At 42.6% G+C, this 17,719-nt stretch overlaps 1 protein-coding gene across 2 annotated transcripts in view; it reads left to right on the forward strand.

The window, feature by feature from the left end:
- Positions 1–17,719, forward strand: part of NIPAL3 (NIPA like domain containing 3) — a 70,110-nt gene that overhangs the window by 41,941 nt on the left and 10,450 nt on the right. The window contains exons 7-11 of one of the 2 annotated variants that reach the window (XM_003415243.4): positions 2,132–2,228; positions 5,610–5,745; positions 7,730–7,818; positions 9,616–9,679; positions 15,808–15,902. In XM_003415243.4, coding sequence (XP_003415291.1) covers positions 2,132–2,228; positions 5,610–5,745; positions 7,730–7,818; positions 9,616–9,679; positions 15,808–15,902 — 481 coding nt within the window. Of the gene's footprint in view, positions 1–2,131; positions 2,229–5,609; positions 5,746–5,904; positions 6,995–7,729; positions 7,819–9,615; positions 9,680–15,807; positions 15,903–17,719 lie in introns of those variants that run through there. The other variant, XM_023554366.2, reaches the window with a different exon arrangement.

The raw sequence follows: 17,719 nt of genomic DNA on the forward strand, positions 1-17,719 counted from the left end.
CCCATAAGGAGCAGAGCTGGACTTGAAGGCCAGGCCCACCTGACCTCAGGGGCCACCCTCCTCCCACCATGCCTCGCTGATGGAGGTGTTCACTGTCTTCTCTCAGACACAAGTTGCCTGTGCCTTAATGGAATCTAGAGGCCCTAGAACATTTCTCCTCCTCAGATTGCCCAATAGCAAAGAATTGATTTTCCAAGATTGGACTGTGCCATCTCCTTACCACCAACCAGCTCCAGAGTTTACTGTGGAGCTGCCTTGGAAGGAACCTGGTGGATATGGAGAAGTGTCAGTGAGACAGAGCTAAAGACCCACCTTCTCAGGAAAAGCTTTACTCCAGAATACAGGCTTGTCACTCAGGGAGTCCTGGGCTCAAACCCTTTACCTGCTGTGTGGCCTTGACCAAGTCACTGAACCAGAAGCTCCAGTTAAGTCAATCCTCATTAAATGGCAAGAATCACTGGACTTCTTCCCCAGGTTGTTAGAGAGATTCATGAGGTGACACCTGAATCACCCAGCACATGATAGATGCTCAGTAAGTGATTAGGTTTGTCTTACTTGATGGTGACTGTGAGACACTGCTACCAGCAAGAGAGATTTGGCCAAGCCAAATTCAATAAATATTTATCGAGTGTCTGTTGAGTGCCAGAAACTGTGGATATAAAAAGAAAAAATAAAGGAGACATGCTTACAGAACTCAGGAACAATGGCCAAAAAATTGGGACCAACTGAATATATGCCCAGTGGTTGGCAGTGTTGACAAGTGACTATACATCTGCTTGATGGAGCATTCTACAGCAATTAAAGATCATTATGACACTTCACAAAACATGAACATTGTTTATGGTAACTAAAAACGGCCCGATACAAAATCATACGTTGACTCTGATGACAACTAAATGAAACATGTGTTCACTGGAACAAAGACAAGGAAGAAACAGGAAAATGAAAACAGCTGTGTTTTATGGTACTCTGATTATGAGGAATTTTCTTTAAATTCTTTTCAAAATTCCATTAATGTTTCTGTGTCATTGTTGTAATAAATAAACTTTGGTAGGGGCTGGGTAGGCATATGGAGTGAGCCATTGTCAAAGCTTTCTGCTTTCACTGGCTTAGGGCTGGCTTAATTTCTTGGGAAAGTATTTGCAAATGTTTGCAGCGCTAAGGGGTAGAAGGGACAAGCTGTTGATGCAAAGGGGGAAGCTTCTCAAAGTTCAGACTTGCCAGTGTCTAAGAAGTTTCTGCTGATTGGGTGTCTTCTAAACACCAGGCACTGGGTCTCCTTTCTTCTGTGAAGCGTAGTGAGAAAGTGCAGGGGCCCTGGAGCCAGACTCCCCAGGTTCAAATCCTGACTCTGCCATTTACTCAAGATTGTGATAGTGCCTACTTCATAGGATTATTGTGCTAATTTAATGAGTTTTGTAGTGACAAAATGCTTAGAAGAGTGCCTGGAATATAAGTGTACATTAAAGTTCAAAATTGTAAACTACCATTAGTATTATTCGCCATGGCTCCGCAAAGTAACAATTATTATCCCTGTTTCACAGAGGAGGTAACTGAGGTTTAGAGAAGCTAAGTGACTTGCCCAAGGTAACACAACTAGCTTGGAGGCAGATCCAGGTTCAAACCTGGGCCTCCCTAACTTCAAATGCCATCCTCTTTGTACTCTCCCAAGCCACATACATGGAAGGCTTGCTTAGTGGGGTGAGGGGAGTGTGGCTATGTGTACGCGTGACAAAAAAACTCCTTGGTGAACAAGGGTCTCCCTCTTTGACTGACCCAGTTTTAATGAGGGTACCCCTGGAGCAGTGAAGTAGGAAGAGACTGTCTCAGCCCAATGAGTCTTATCCATCCAAGACAGGGTGGACGTGAAGCTCTACCCTGAGGTGAAAGGTGAATTCCTTCTCAGTATTGTCCAGGGATTAGAAAGTTTCACTCAGCATTTTATTTTCCATACGATAGCTATTACCAGTTTGGGAAATGATGGGTATTTTAATTCCCTTTCAACTCTGAGGGGCTATGATTTTGATGAAATCAGCAGTATAAGCTCTGGCCCAGCCCACCAGGGCTACCCAGTGTTGCCTCCTCTGGTCCACACTGAGCCCTCCCTCCCCCGCCCCACTGCTTTCTGTAGCTCGTGGAGATCATTCTGTTCTGCTTGCTGCTGTACTTCTACAAGGAGAAGAATGCCAACAACATCGTCGTGATTCTTCTCTTGGTGGCGTTACTTGGTAAGTGGGGGTCTGGATGATTGAGTTTTGCCATCACCAAGTGGCACCAAAAAGAAATGTGGGTTTCATTATGGTGCTGTGGTGAGATTGGGCCTGCTTAGGTTGGTCTCTCTCCATCAGATGCAGGGAGCCGGGTCCCTGCTGACTGAAGGCATCTCCCGTCAGTCGTATCATGCTGCTGACTTTGTTCACATTCTTGCTCAGATACTGAGTCTACTGAGTGCCAGGAACTGTGCTAGGCCCTGCGGGTACAGCAGGAACAAGACAGACAAACCCCTGCCCTCAGAGAGCCTCCATTCCAAGGGGAGGAAACAAGTAGCCCACTGCAAAACTAACACAATTTTGGGCAGTCACGATTACAATGGGTAAGAATAAAGGAGAGCAAGGGGGTGAGGAGGGGCTGAAGAGGTTATTTCAGAGAGAGAAGTCAGATGGAGCGATTCCCAATAATTGAGCCCTTCAGAGATCCATGCAAAACTTGTCAGAGGTTAGGGATTCAAAGGCAAGATTTGACTTTGCTCTTTTTTTTTTTTCCTTTTAGAGAAATGGGTGGCATGGGGGAAATGGCTCCTAAATCTGGCTGAGGCAAGGATGTAACCGTGCATATAGTTTGATACAGTAAAGAGAGCTGTGAGAAACACCCGTTCTGCTGGAAGAGAAGTGGGATAGAGGAGAAGTAGACTTGGAGTGAGACGTGACTCTGAGTGATTCTGTGGCCTGGGCTGGTGACTCCCTCTTTAAGCTACACTGCCCTTCTCTCTAAAAATAGTCATTAAAAAAATAATAAAAAATAAAAATAGTCATATGGGAATACCCAAATCACAGGATGGATTCTTGCTATTAGTTGCTGTGGAGTTAGCCCCCGATTTGTAGTGACCCCACGCACAGTGGAACAAAACGCTGCCTGGTCCTGCACCATCCCCGCGATCAGTTGCTGATCCTTAGGGTTTTCAATGGCTGATTTTTGCAAGTAGGTCACCAGGCCTTTCTTCCTAGTTCATCTTAGTCTGGAAGCTCTGCTGAAACCTGTTCAGCATCAGAGAAACACGCAGGCCTCCACTGACAGACAGACGGGTGATGGCTACACATGAGGTGCGTTGGCCGAGAATCAAATCTAGGTCTCCAGCATGGTGGGTGAGAATTCTACCACTGCCCCCACCACGTGACAGACAGAGGGATTAAATGACATGAACACGAGTGCCCAAAGCATGTTATTTCTCCCTTGTCCTTCCCAGGGCAAACCTCAACCCCAGCAGCAGGTAATAAAACCACACAGATGTGTGTCACTATAGGACATAGTTGGATCATTTTTTTTTTTTCTTCAAAGAGCTGTATTGAGATATAATTTTTATACCATAAAATTCACCCATTAAAAATAAGCAATTCATTGGTTTTTAGTATATTTGCAGAGTTGTAAGATTATAACCATCGTTATGATCTTAGGACATTTTCATCACCTCAAAAAGAAGCTTTGTCCCCACGAGCAGTCACTCCCTGTTCCCCACCCCTGCTCTCCTGTCCTCAAGCCCCTGTTGTTGCTGTGTGCCGTTGAGTCAATTCCAAGTCATAGCCACCCTGTAGGACAGAGTGGAAGTGCCACACAGGGCTTCCAAGGCTATAACTTTTACAGGAGATCACCAGGTCTTTTCTCTTGCAAAACAGCTTGTGAGTTCAAACTGCTGCCCTTTCGGTTAGCAGCTGAGTGCTTAACAATTATGCCATCAGGGCTCCTTCTCCAAGCCCCCGGCAACCACTAAACTACTTTCTGTCGCTATAGATTTGCCTATTCTGGATGTTTCTCACGAATGAAATAATACAATAATACAGTCCTTTGTGACTGGCTTCTTTCATTTAGCATAGTTTTTGTGGTTTATCCATGTTGTAGGCATGTATCGGTATTTCATTCCTTGGTGATTTTATTTTCAGAGTGGAATGGGAGGATTAAGGTCCTAAAATGTCTTCTCTTTGTGAGTAGGGAGGTCAGAAGGTGCTGAGACACAGTGGCTGGTTCCCTTCTATCTCCTTCTTACTAACAAGGAGTGCCTGATGAAAGTCTTACCTTAAGTGGCTTCCAGTGTTTGAAAACTGTGCCAAAAGTAGCTGTTGTCCAAGCTAAACAGAGTGGCCTGGAAGTCACTGTGTGTGAAGGGCTGTTGGCAGGAGAAAGCGAAATAAGTGGAAGCTGGAAAAAAAAAAAAAAAAAGGAAAGCAGAGCAATATAGCCAAAACAGGAATTTAATTTGTACTGTTCTTGGGGGGTTGTTTAACTCCTATTTTGACAGGGGTGTTGACAACTTACAATTAAAAGTCATTTCAGTACCACTGGGTAAAACAGTGTCTCTAAAGTGAGGTGAACAGGGTGGTCTACCGGAGAATTATTGTTTTGGGGGCCGTCGGATCAATTCTGACTCATAGTGACCCCATGCGACAGAGTAGAACTGCCACTTAGGGTTTTCTTGTCTGTAATCTTTATGGAAGCAGATCACCAGGTCTTTCTCCCATGGAGCAGCTGGGTGGGTTCGAACTGCCAAACTTGCAGGTAGGAGCTGAGTGCTTAACCATTTGCATTGCCAGGGCCCCTTTCTACTGGAGAGTAGGGGAAGAAAATATAAGAACTTTTTTTTTGTAGTAAATACATAGGTCACAAAACATTTGCTATTTCTACAATCTCCACATGTACAGTTCAGTGACATTAATTACACTCATCATGTTGTTCAACCATCACCAGAACTTAATTTATTTTTATCTCTACCTTTTAAATTATATATCCTGCTTATATTTTATAATATGTACACCATATAAGTACAGTATTACATGAATAGGATTTTAAATAAATAAACACACATATTGGAAATATATGCACATAGCATAAGGGTGTGCATTCTAAAACGTTCGGAGACCTCTGGTCTCGAGAAATATTTCTAAAAACACAGTGCATGAGCATTAAAAAAAGAAAAAACCTGAGATCTTTATACGCCACACATTTTTCATGTGATTGCCACAAGAGTGATACTCAAGAAGTTTATTCATTCACAGATTGTTTTGTATCCCACCGTGTTCCAAGCACGGTACTAGGCACCCTGGGACTCAGAGGCCCGCACTTACCACCCGCTCTTGGTAGAGTTTAGAAGTGACATTCTCTAAATAACCTGTCAGTGCTTTGCTTTCCTCTCTTCTTTGATGTATTAGCACAGATCATGGGTGATCTGTGGAGAAGTACAAAGGACCCAGTACAAACAGCATCTTCTCACTGTTTTGTTATAGGGGTGAATCTGCCAGTGTTCCTTTGTCTTTTTCAGCAAGTTCTTTGGGGTTGTAAACTGACTTTCAGGGTCTAACTCACTCCATGTCCCTGAGGCTTCCACGTGCCCTCGTTTGCAGGCTCGATGACGGTAGTGACAGTGAAGGCTGTGGCCGGGATGCTAGTCCTGTCAATACAAGGCAATCTCCAGCTCAACTACCCCATCTTCTACGTGATGTTTGTGTGCATGGTGGCCACCGCTATCTACCAAGCCGCGTGAGTTGCAAATTGTTTTCCTGCTGGGCCTCACTTGGTGGGTGTCTTCCACTTACTGGGCCTGGTTCCGTTTGTTTTTGAACACGCAGATGGAGTGTACCCCCAGGGTGTGGTATCCACTGTGGAGAGGCGAGTTGCTAATTTGCTGAATTGTGACAGGCAGGGCCTCGTGCCACTTGAAAGACGAAGCCTGGATTGGATGTGTTTTTTCCCTCTGCCTCAAAGCATGAGAATACAGGATCAGAGGCAGCCTCGTTCCCCATCTTCTGGAAGGCGGGCCTCCATTTCAGGCATCTTAGAAGAAGCCAGGCTTTCACCATGAGTTGACATCTCTTGTCCTCCAACAATCTCCCTCAAGTCTTCCCTAGTAGACAAGCGAGGTGACTGTCTCAACGTAAGAGTTAAGTAAAAAGTAGCAATACTGAGGTTCAGCTGTGTAGAGGAAAGGGGATTATAGCCAGTCTCCCTCACTGGGCCTGGAACTCCCTTAGGCAAGGCCTGTGTCCAGCAGGGGGCCAGGAGCAGAGCAGGTGCTCCGTGAATATTGTATGTGACATACCTGCGTGGGTACAGGAGGGTGACTTGCCGATTCACCCTGGGAAGGTCAGGCTCTGCACTCAGGCCTGGCTTCACCATCAGCCAACTATGTGGCCTTGAGGAACATAGGCATAACTGCTATTGATTGGATACTCAGTATGAGGCAGGCTCTTTTCTCAGCACGCGGCAGGACCTGACTCATTTGATCCTCACAACACCCTTTTGAAGCAGATATCTTATCCTTATTTTGCATATGAGGAACTGAGGCAGAGAAGTTAAGAGCCTAGCTGGTGGCAGAGCTGAGATGTGAACCAGGCATCTGCCTCCCAGCCAACGCCCCTCACCACTGTGCTCCACTGTCTCCTTCTCTAAGACTCGAATCTTCATCTACAAAGATAATAGCAGTCCCTGCCTAAGTGGAGCCATGTAAAGCTCTCAGCCCAGTCCCCAGGATAACCTTCAGGAAATAATTAGCTTCTTTTATGATCATTGTTATTAGTATTGTTATTCTGATGATAATGTTTTTAGTCATACTACAACAATTCCAGTCATCTCCACCCAGCCCATGGTAAGTCAAGGCTCTGGGCCAAGCACTGCAAGGTTTACAAAGATGACCAGATGCCCCTGCCCAATTCCTGGGAGCTTCTCCTTCACCCATTCAGCACACATTCACTGAAGACCTACTGCATGCTGGGCCCTCAGGACACAGAGATGATCAGCAGTAGTCACTGCCCTCGAGGCACCCCAGCCCTGGTAGTAGTGATGTGGGGGTGGGGGGGGAGGTGGGGCGGAGGGTGTGGAGCAACCAAACAGACGATTACAATTCAGTAGTTAAGTCCTGGCTGTCAAGGTTGTTATGGTGTAAGCAACTATACAATAATAATTAAAATGCTACTCAAAGACAGAACAAAGAATACATTCCTAAAAGATGGCAGTGTTTATCTCTAGATACAGAGATTAGGAATGACTGATCTTCTCTCTCTTTTTTTTTTGTATATTTATTATTGTAATCACATTATCTTTTTAATTAAGAAGAAACTTTGTTTTAAAAAAAAAAATGATAGCACTAGGCGTAATGTGTTATGTGCTAGAAGAGTTTCTTTGTGTGTGTAAGAGACCAGGCATGGCTCTTTAGTGGAGTAGGGATTCAGGGAAGAAAAGGGCATTTCAGGGGATAAGACCATGTGGCCAAAGGTGTGAGACCAGGAAGGCATGGCTGCTGGGGATGGGAATACACCTCAGGCTGTGCATCTAGGGGAAAAATGGAAGCAGTGTGGGTCCTAGGCCCAGAAGTACATGGTGCCCTGTAATGAGGGTGGCGCTTTTATAAATCCAAGCAACATTCCTTCATGTGCATCTTCATATTTCAAACCAAAGTCTCCCGTCATCATTTTCACCTTTCTGACATCCCCTACAGTCCACTGACCTGAGCACTCTTGTATTGAAGGTTTTTAAGTCAAGCCTCACAGATGTATGACTCCTCTTTGATCGCCAGCGTGGGCTACATTCTATCCACAACTGTTGCTATCACAGCAGGTAAGAGTGGCCAATTGCTAGATCTCTGTTTTCTACGTTACCATCAGGGACGTTAGCCAAGTATGAAGGGGAGGTCAGTAGGCCAGTTCTGCTGACTTGCTCTGCCTGTGGTTTCATGAAGAAAGTGCAGGCTTTAGAACCACACAGACCTGGGTTTGCATCCCAGCACTGATACTTACTAGTTGTGAGGCTCTGGGAAAACCACTTAACCTCTCTGAGCCTCAAGTCCACATTCATAAAATGAGATTAATAACACTTACTTTCTGGTATTGCTATAAGTACAATCCTAATGTCCCCTACTCCGTATCACTTGCAGGTCCTGGGCAAGGTTTCTTTAACAATTTTTGGCACTATCTGCTAGCTACACAGTTGCCTCTAGCCAAGTGCCTATGAATCTCTTCTACATATCATCAGAGATCGTGACTGCATGAAGCATCTGCAACAAAACAGGCCCTCAAAAAGCAATCATTTTTCATCCTATTCCTCTTTTCTTTTATTTCACTCCTAAATTTTTAAAATTTTTTTCTGAGGTGGCTTTGAGGTTGAAGGCATATTAAAGAGTTTTTCCGTTTTGTTTTTCTTAATTTTTAAAAATTTTTCTTAGCACATCCCTCATGTGTGTTATTGTTGGCCCTATAGACCTGTCTAATCTTTGGCTGAAGGATGAACCCCAGGAATGAGTTAAAAAGGTGTGTGGAGACCATACTCAGGATTTCTCCAGTCTCTGTCAGACCAGCAAATCTGGTCTTTTGTGTGTGTGTGTGAATTCAAATTTTGGTCTACATTTTTTTCCTGCTCTGTCCAGGACCTCCTGTTGTTTTTTTTTTTTTTTGGTAATGATGACTAAATCTTCAGAGTAAAAAGTTGATGAGAACCAGTGTGCCTCCCTTTGAAGAAGGCCTGGCTGTAAAGTCATATGCTTTACACTGTACTTAGACAAGTGATGCCCAGGTCCCATTCACAGAAGTAGCAACAAGCAGGCCACACAGTTTTTCCAGGGCCAGCACTGTGAACAGTACCAGGGGTCGGGTGGCACAATGACCCAGAGCAGCCAGAAGCTAACCTAATGCTGAGATTTAAGTCATGGTCAAAAGCCATGGCCAAGAAGAGTGAAAGCCATTCAAGTTTAAAAGGAATAGCAAGTACCACACTGGAATCAGAAATAGAAGTTAAGGCAGGGAATCAGGAGCTTAGGCAAGAGCGTGAGGCCCGTGAAGGTGAAATGATCCAGAGAGAGGCTGGCTGCAGGGAGTGAGTGGCAGGCCCGTGTCACTCTACGTCATGGGAATGGACCTGCAGGCTTACTGTCTGCTGGCCACCTGAAGTTAGAAAGCTAACCACTTTAACATGAAGACTTATTTGTCCATCTTAAGAAGGATAAGGAAAAATGAGTGCTGATAAAATCCGGTGAATAAGATCTGTAGTTTAGTTAAGAATATTGTTCCACGGTCAATTTCCTGGTTTTAACATTGTCATTGGAGGAAGCTGGGTGAAGGGCACATGAGAACTCTTTATTATTTTTTGAGTCTAAAGTTACTTCAAAACAAAAGGTTTAAAAAATTTTAAAAAGAAAGGTGGAGATAAGAAGGAGCCTAGGGGAAAGAAAAAAAGATAATAATCTCTTCTCTCACATGGCTTTTATTCCATTCTTCTCATATTTTTAGCAGACACAGTCATAATATTTTTGATAATTTTGGTTCTGCTGCAGGGAAGAGAGTGTAGCTGAAGCCTAGACAAACTGGCAAATGGGTGATCTGAAAATGGCTGACCTGTGTTTTCTATTATGTGCTGCTGCAGGCGCAGTATTTTACCTGGACTTCATCGGGGAGGACGCACTTCACATCTGCATGTTTGCACTGGGGTGAGTGCCCTCCTGCCTCTGGCCCCAGGGCATTCTATATGGGATTCCATGGCAGGCTGTCTCTTTCCCCATTATTGCTTCAAACCCTCAGACGATCCTTTAATGCTAAGTGGGCTTCTAGGATTTAGAGCTTTGTCTCCAGAAGTGAGCATCCCTTCCAGAATGGCTTTATCTCATTCTCTTTTGGGCTTCAGGCTCCTAGTCATCTCTGAAATATCACATTTTGACTCATGAAAAGACTTTCAACCTCAACTCAGATCAAAGAAATGCATATTGAAGCTGCATGAGATGCCTTTTTTCACAGCTCATTTTGCAAAAAATAACAGGATTGATAATATTCCATGTTAGCAAGAGGGTGAGGAGACCAGCACTCTGCCACTCTGTTAACAGCACTTTAGTGTGGGGAGACATTTCACACTGCACTTCAGACAGAATATTAGTAAAAAGTTTAAATGAGCATACTTTTTGAGTCAGAATTCCATTTCTAATCATTTGTCTTGGGAAGAATACTTGAATGGTGACACAAAAACACATTACAAGGTTATGTATTTTAAAATTTATATTAGCAAAGAATTGGAAGCACCCTAAATCAATGCCCAGTGGTAGGACACAGGTTAAATAAATTATGGTATATCCTATAATCCACCACATGTCTGTCAGTCGGTCATGCTGTGGGGGCTTGTGTGATACTGGAAGCTTTGCCATCGGTATTTCAAATACCAGCAGGGTCACCCTTGGTGGAAAGGTTTCAGCTAAGCTTCCAGACTAAGACACTAGGAAGAAGTACCTGGAAGTCTACTTCTAAAAAAATTGGCCAGTGAAAATCTTATGAATAGCAGGGGAACATTGTCTGATATAGTGCCAGAAGATGAGCCCCTCAGATTGGAAGGCACTCAGAATATGACTGGGGAAGAGCTACCTCCTCAAACTACAGTCGACCTTAATGATGTAGATGGAGTCAAGCTTTGGAGACCTTCATCTGCTGATATGGCATGACTCAAAATGAGAAGAAACAGCTGCAAACATCCATTAATAATCAAAAGGTAGAATGTACAAAGTATGAATCTAGGAAAACTGAAAGTCATCAAAAATGAAATTGAACACATAAACATCGATATCCTGGGTATTAGTAAGCTGAAATGGACTGATATTGGCCATTTTGAATCAGGCAATCATATGGTCTACTATGCCAGACAATCATATGGTCTACTATGCCAGGTGTCTTAGTTATCTAGTGCTGCTATAACAGAAATATCACAAGTGGATGGCTTTAACAAAGGGAAATTTATTCTGTCACAGTCAAAGAGGTTAAAAGTCTGAATTCAGGGTGCCAGCTTCAGGGGAAGGCTTTCTCTGTTGGCTGTGAGGGAACGTCCTTGTAGTCAATCTTCCCCGGTCACGGAGCTTCTCAGCCCAGGGACCTGGGTCCAAAGGATGTGCTATTCTGGCTCTGGTTTCTTGGTGGTATGAGGTTTGCCTATCTCTCTGCTCACTTCTCTCTTTTATATCCCAAAAGAGATTGACTTAAAACATAACTAATCTTGTAAATTGAGTCCTGCCTCATTAACATAACTGCTTGTAATCCTGCTTCATTAATATCATAGTGGTAGGATTTACAACACATAGGAAAATCACATCAGATGACAAAATGGTGAGCAACTACAGAGTACCAGGAATCATGGCCTAGCCATGTTGACAGATATTTTGAGGAACACAATTCAATCCATGACCAGGAATGATGAAGAGGAATGTTATCACGTTCATTGTCAAAACAAACATTTCAAGATCTATCCTGAGGTACAACACTGTCAGTGATAGGATAATATCCATACGTCTATAAGGAAGACTAGTTAATATGACTATTTTTCAAATTTACACACCAACCACTAAGGCCAAAGATGAGGAAACTGAAGATTTTTACCAACTTCTACAGTCTTAAATTGATCAAACATGCAATTAAGATGCATTGATAATTACTGGCAATTGGAATACAAAAGTTGGAGATGAAGAAGGATCAGTGGTCGGAAAATATGGCCTTGGTAATAGAAATGCCGCAGGAGATCACACGATAGAATTTTGCAAGACTAACAACTTACTCATCGCGAACACCTTTTTCAACAACATAAGCAGCGACTATACACATGGACCTTGCCAGATGGAATACACAGGAATCAAACCAACTACATCTGTGGAAAGAGGTGATGGAGAAGCTCAATATCATCAGTCAGAACAAGACCCAGGACCAACTGTGGAACAGACCATCAATTGCTCATATGCAAGTTCAAGTTGAAGTTGAAGATAATTACAGTAAGTCCACAGGAGCCAAAGTATGACCTTGAGTATATCCCACCTGAATTTAGAGACCATCTCAAGAATAGGTTTGACTCATTGAATGCTAATTACCAAAGACCAGACAAGTTGTGGAATGACATCAAGGACATCATACATGAAGAAAACAAGAAGCCATTAAAAAGACAGGAAAGAAAGAAAAGACCAAAATGGATGTCAGAAGAGACTCCGAAAGTTGCTCTTGAACATACAGTAGCTAAAGTGAAAGGAAGAAATGGAAAAGTAAAAGAGTTGAGCAGAAGATTTCAAAAGGCAGCTCAAGAAGACAAAGTATTATAACGAAATATGCAAATATCTGGAAATAGAAAACCAAAAGGGAAGAACATGCCCAGCATTTCGCAAGGTGAAAGAACTGAAGAAATAATTCAGGCCTCCAGTTGCAATATCGAAGGATTCTCTGGGGTAAATATTGAATGACACGGGAAGCATCAAAAGAAGATGGAAGGAATACACAGAGTCACTGTACCAAAAAGAATTGGTTGACGTTCAGCCACTTCGGGAGGTTGCATATGATCAAGAACCGATGGTACTGAAGGAAGAAGTCCAAGCTGCACTGAAGGCATTGGTGAAAAACAAGGCTCCAGGAATTGATGGAATACCAATTGAGATGTTTCACCAAACAGATGCAGCACTGGAAGCGCCCACTCATCTACGCCAAGAAATTTGGAAGACAGCTACCTGGCCAACCGACTGGAAGAGATAAATATTTGTACCCATTCCAAAAAAAGGTGATCCAACAGAATGCAGAAATTATTGAACAATATCATTAATATCACACACAAGTAAAATTTTCCTGAAAATCACTCAAAAGTGGTTGCAGCAGTACATCAACAGGGAACTGCCAGAAGTTCAAGCTGGATTCAGAAGAGGACGTGGAATGGGGAATATCATTGCTGATGTCAGATGGATCATGCCTAAAAGCAGAGAATACCAGAAAGATGTTTACCTGTGTTTTATTGACTATGCAAAGGCATTCGACTATGTGGATCATGACAAATTATTGGATGACATTGTGAAGAACAGGAATTCCAGAACACTTAATTCTGCTCACGAGGAACCTACACATAGATCAAGAGGCAGTTGTTCGAACAGAACAAGAGGATACTGTGTGGCTTAAAGTTATGAAAGGTGTGTGTCAGAGTTGTATCCTTTTATTGTGCTTATTCAATCTGTATGCTGAGCAAATAATCTCAGAAACTGGACTACATGAAGAAGAACATGGCATCAGAATTGGAGGAAGACCCATCAACAACCTGCGATATGCAGATGACACAATCTAGCTTGCTGAAAGTGAAGAGGATTTGCAGCACTTACTGATGAAAATCGATGACCACAGACCGATACGGATTACACCTCAACATAAAGAAAACAAAAATCCTCACAACTGGACTAATAAGCAACATCACGATGAACAAAGATTGAAGTTGTCAAGGATTTCATTTTACTTGGGTACGCAGTCAATGCCCATGGAAGTAGCAGTCAAGGAATCAACGTATTGCATTGGACAAATCTGCTGCAAAAGACCTCTTAAAAGTATTAAAAAGCTAAGATGTCACTTTAAGGACTAAGGTGTGCCTGACCCAAGGCATGGTGTTTTCATTCGCCTCATATGCATGTGAAAGCTGGACAATGAATAAGGAAGATCAGAGAAGAACTGATGTCTTTCAATTATGGTGTTGGCAAAGAATATTGAATATACCATGGACTGCCAAAAGAATGAGCAAATCTGTCTTGGAAGAAGTACAGCTGGAATGCTTACTAGAAGCAAGGACGGCAAGACTTCTCACATACTTTGGACATGTTATCTGGAGGGACCAGTCCCTAGACAAGGACATCATGCTTGGTAAAGTAGAGGGTCAGCGAAAAAGAGGAAAACCTTCAATGAGATGCATTGACACAGTGGCTGCAACAATGGCCTCAAGCGTAACAATGACTGTGAGGATGGTTCAGGACTGGGCAGTGTTTCATTCCGTTGTATATAGCGTCGCTATGAGTGTGTTTTGTTCTGTTGTACATAGGGTCACTATGAGTTGGAATCAACTGGACAGCACCTAACAACAACAACATATCCTATAATGAAGTAGCATGCTGCCATTTTGAAAAATTGAGGCCAGTCTGGAGGTACTCACATAGAAGCATGTCTAGGATACCTTAAATGGAAAAAAAACTTGCAAACTTTTCTTTTTAAGTGTGGTCTACCTTATGATCCAGCAATACCACTTCTGGGTATGTACCCTAAAGAAGTGAATACATTTGTTGGCAAAATGACTTTTACATAAATATTTATAGTAACTTTATTTTAATAGATGCAAATGTTCATCAACAGGAGAATAGAAAAACAAATTGTAGTATATTCAAACAATGGAATTCTACCCAACAATTAAAAATAGTGAACTACTAATACATGTATTAAAATGGATGAATCTTAAACATTTTATCAGTGAAAGAAGCCAGACACAAAAGAATACATACTATATGATTTAACTTACACAAAGTTCAAGGACAACAAATAACCAAAAGGTGGAAATAGCCCATCCAGAAATGAATGGATAAACAAAACGTGATCTATTCATTCAATGGAGTATTATTACCTATGAAAAGAAATGTTAAGTTCTGATTCATGCTACTACATGGATGAACCTTATGCTGAGTAAAATAAGCCAAACACAAAAAGACAAGTATTATATGATCTCATTATATGAAATATCTAAAAAAAAAAATTTTTTTTTGTATCTAGAATAGGTAAATCCATTGAGACGAAAGAAGATTAGTGGTTACCAGGAGATGTCAGGAATGGGGAATGGGGAGTTAAAAAGTTAAAAAACAGACAAATCTAATCTGTGGTGATAGAAGTCAGATAGTGGTTATCTTTGGGAATGGCTTGGCATGGGTTTGGTCATAAGGAAACATTCTGGGAGGATAGAAATAATTCTGTCTTAACCTGGGTAGTGAGTACCTGAGCTATGCACAGGTAAAATTCACCAAGCTATAGGGTTTGTGCATTTTACTGCATGTAAATTATATCTCAATTTTTGGAAAGTGTGCATGTTTATAGAAGCTAGGGAGAGACAAGAGGGAAAAAAAAAATTCCAGAATACACCCACTTTGGGGGTTGGGACTGGGGGAGTACAGGCCTTTCCGATTTTTACTAATGTTTACTTTCTGTACTTCTATGTTAAATGAATTGAGGCATACAGAATTTTTAATTAAAAAATAATTTTTGTTTTTTTTTTAGTAGAACCAAAAACCAGTTGCCATCTACCCGGCTCGGACTCATAGCAACCCCATGTCTGTCAGAGTAGAACTATGCACCATAAGGCTTTTTTTTTTTTTTTTAATAGTTGCCAAATATATGTATAATGCATCTGTCAATTCCGCATTTTTCAGGTGTACAGTTTAGTGATATCAATTACATTAATCATGTTGTACAACCATCACCCATAGTAAAACAAAACATTTTTTAAGGCAGGGTTCTGAGACTACCGACCAGGTGGAAGAGAAGCACCTTGAGAGTTTTGTCGGGGAAAGTCTAATTCATTCTGATGAGGGCTTGTGCAGAGCTGCGGGTTGTGGGGCTCCGTGGGCTGTTGTTACTCAGCTACTGCGGCTGCTCCCTGCTGACCTCAGGCCCAGCAGCCTCTCAGGTGGGCTTGGCCGTGAACCCTCCTCCGCAGCCTGCAAGTCTTCCTTGTACCTCTTCCTCACCACCTGGGCTTCAAAGTCCCTCCCTGACATTGTCCTGACCTTGTTTCTCTTCCTCCTTAATCTCTGTTCCTCAGGTGCCTCATTGCATTCCTAGGCGTCTTCTTAATCACACGTAACAGGAAGAAGGCCATTCCATTCGAACCCTATATTTCCATGGATGCAATGCCAGGTAAAGTTCAAACCCCCTGTGCCCAGCTGGCCAGCCGATCCATATAGAATGACTGCTACTTCCCATTTCAAAGCAGACAATCAACGCCTGGGCTTGGTACTGGAAAGGTGTGCTGTGCCGTTATGGTGTGACTGTTCTCTCAGTCTTTTTTTTTTTTTTTTAATCTCTGTGTGTAGAAGAGGGGCTATTGCTGAGGCACCTGGTTGGCTTTGAGCACTTCTTGACAGCTTCCATGTCTGTTTCAGGGCCTCTTCAGGAAAATTCTGATTCACCCTGGATATAATTATGTTCTGCAGCACCAGGCTTCATGCCTGCAAAAGGGAAAACCCATTCATCTAGCTGCAATGGAATGATTTCGTTTAATGAAATTCAAATGCTATAACCCCGCTCCTTGGATTCCACAGGAAGTGGATTGTTCTGGAAAGCCTAAGTTTCCAGGGAGCTAAGGGCTCACACTGAGGGGCCCAAACTCAAATGCCTTCAAGCCCTGACAGTAATATAAATATGTGACACCCAATAGGGAATGGTGGGGTCTGTGGAGAACTGAAGAGTGCCTATCTGGGCAAAAGGGACTCAGATGTAGAAAAGTTACGACATCGAGTTGACCCCTTCTAGATTTGCTGACTTAAATTCTGTAGGTTCCTATTGACCACTGACTTTGACTAACCCAAAATTAGTTTTTATTTTGAATATATATGGTGGAACTCCTCCCAAGACATTTATGCCTCACCCTTCATTAACGCAATGCAATGAACAAAATGTGAACACATGGATGCCATAGGGCACTGCTTAATTAAGGGCAGTTTTTAGATGGTATTCCTGCGGATTTGGTGCAGGTTGTTCTCAGGGCTGACTGAGGTGCCCCTACATTAAATGGTCCCAGGGTTTATGTGTCTACTTTTTATTTCCTCATCTCTTGCTATTAAGCTGTTGTCTGTCATTCTTGCTGTTGCCAGACTGCTCCATGTCAATCTTCTTAGCTGGCCCAACTTGCTAGAAGTGTGTGTAAAATCAAAATAAATGAGGTCTGAGTTGGGGGCCTTAGGTGTCTCCTCGGAGTTAAGTGCATGAGCTTTAATGCATGAACTTTTTAAACATCTAATCTGGCTGCTCAGATGCCTTTTTTGCTTACTTCCTTGTTTCTCGGCTGTGTCCCGGATAGATGAGGGCGCTGGATAGCTGAATTCCAGATAGGTGAGGTGTCAACTCTGTGTGTGTGCAAGTATGTGGTATGTGTATGTGTGTTTGTGTGTTTATAAAATATGTATGTATGTGTGTACATATATGTGTATGTATAAGTACTTGTATATACGTATATAAAGATGTATTTTCTGGTGGGACATAGAAGGTAACTTAGATATCAACATTCTGTAGTCTGTTTGTGGGTGTAGCTCTCGGCTCTCTCTTTGTACCTTGTGATCAGTGGGGAAGTCAAATGTTGAAGAATGGAGACCCTGCCCTACTGTTGTGGCTTGTTGGGACAACCTCTGATTAAACAGGTGTTCTGTACTGTGAAGAGCTTGGGCTTGGAGTTCAGATAGACCTGGGTTCAAGTCCCAGCTCTATCTCCTACCCACTGTGTGACCTTGGGTACATGCCAAGACCTCCCAGGGCCTCTCATCCCCACATGTAAATTGGAATTCCTTCCTGTAGGTTAGTGGGATAATATGTGTAAAGGCCCCTGGCTCAGTGTCTGGGACACGGTAGATGCCTGCTAAATTTGGGTTTGTTTCCCTTTGATTTAAAAAAATACTTTGAAAATTTCAAATACTTATTTGACCTGATGACGGGTAGGACATGAACACGAGAACTGCTTC

The sequence above is a fragment of the Loxodonta africana genome, chromosome 3 (assembly GCF_030014295.1).
Source record: "Loxodonta africana isolate mLoxAfr1 chromosome 3, mLoxAfr1.hap2, whole genome shotgun sequence".
In the NCBI taxonomy this organism is placed as follows: domain Eukaryota; kingdom Metazoa; phylum Chordata; class Mammalia; order Proboscidea; family Elephantidae; genus Loxodonta; species Loxodonta africana.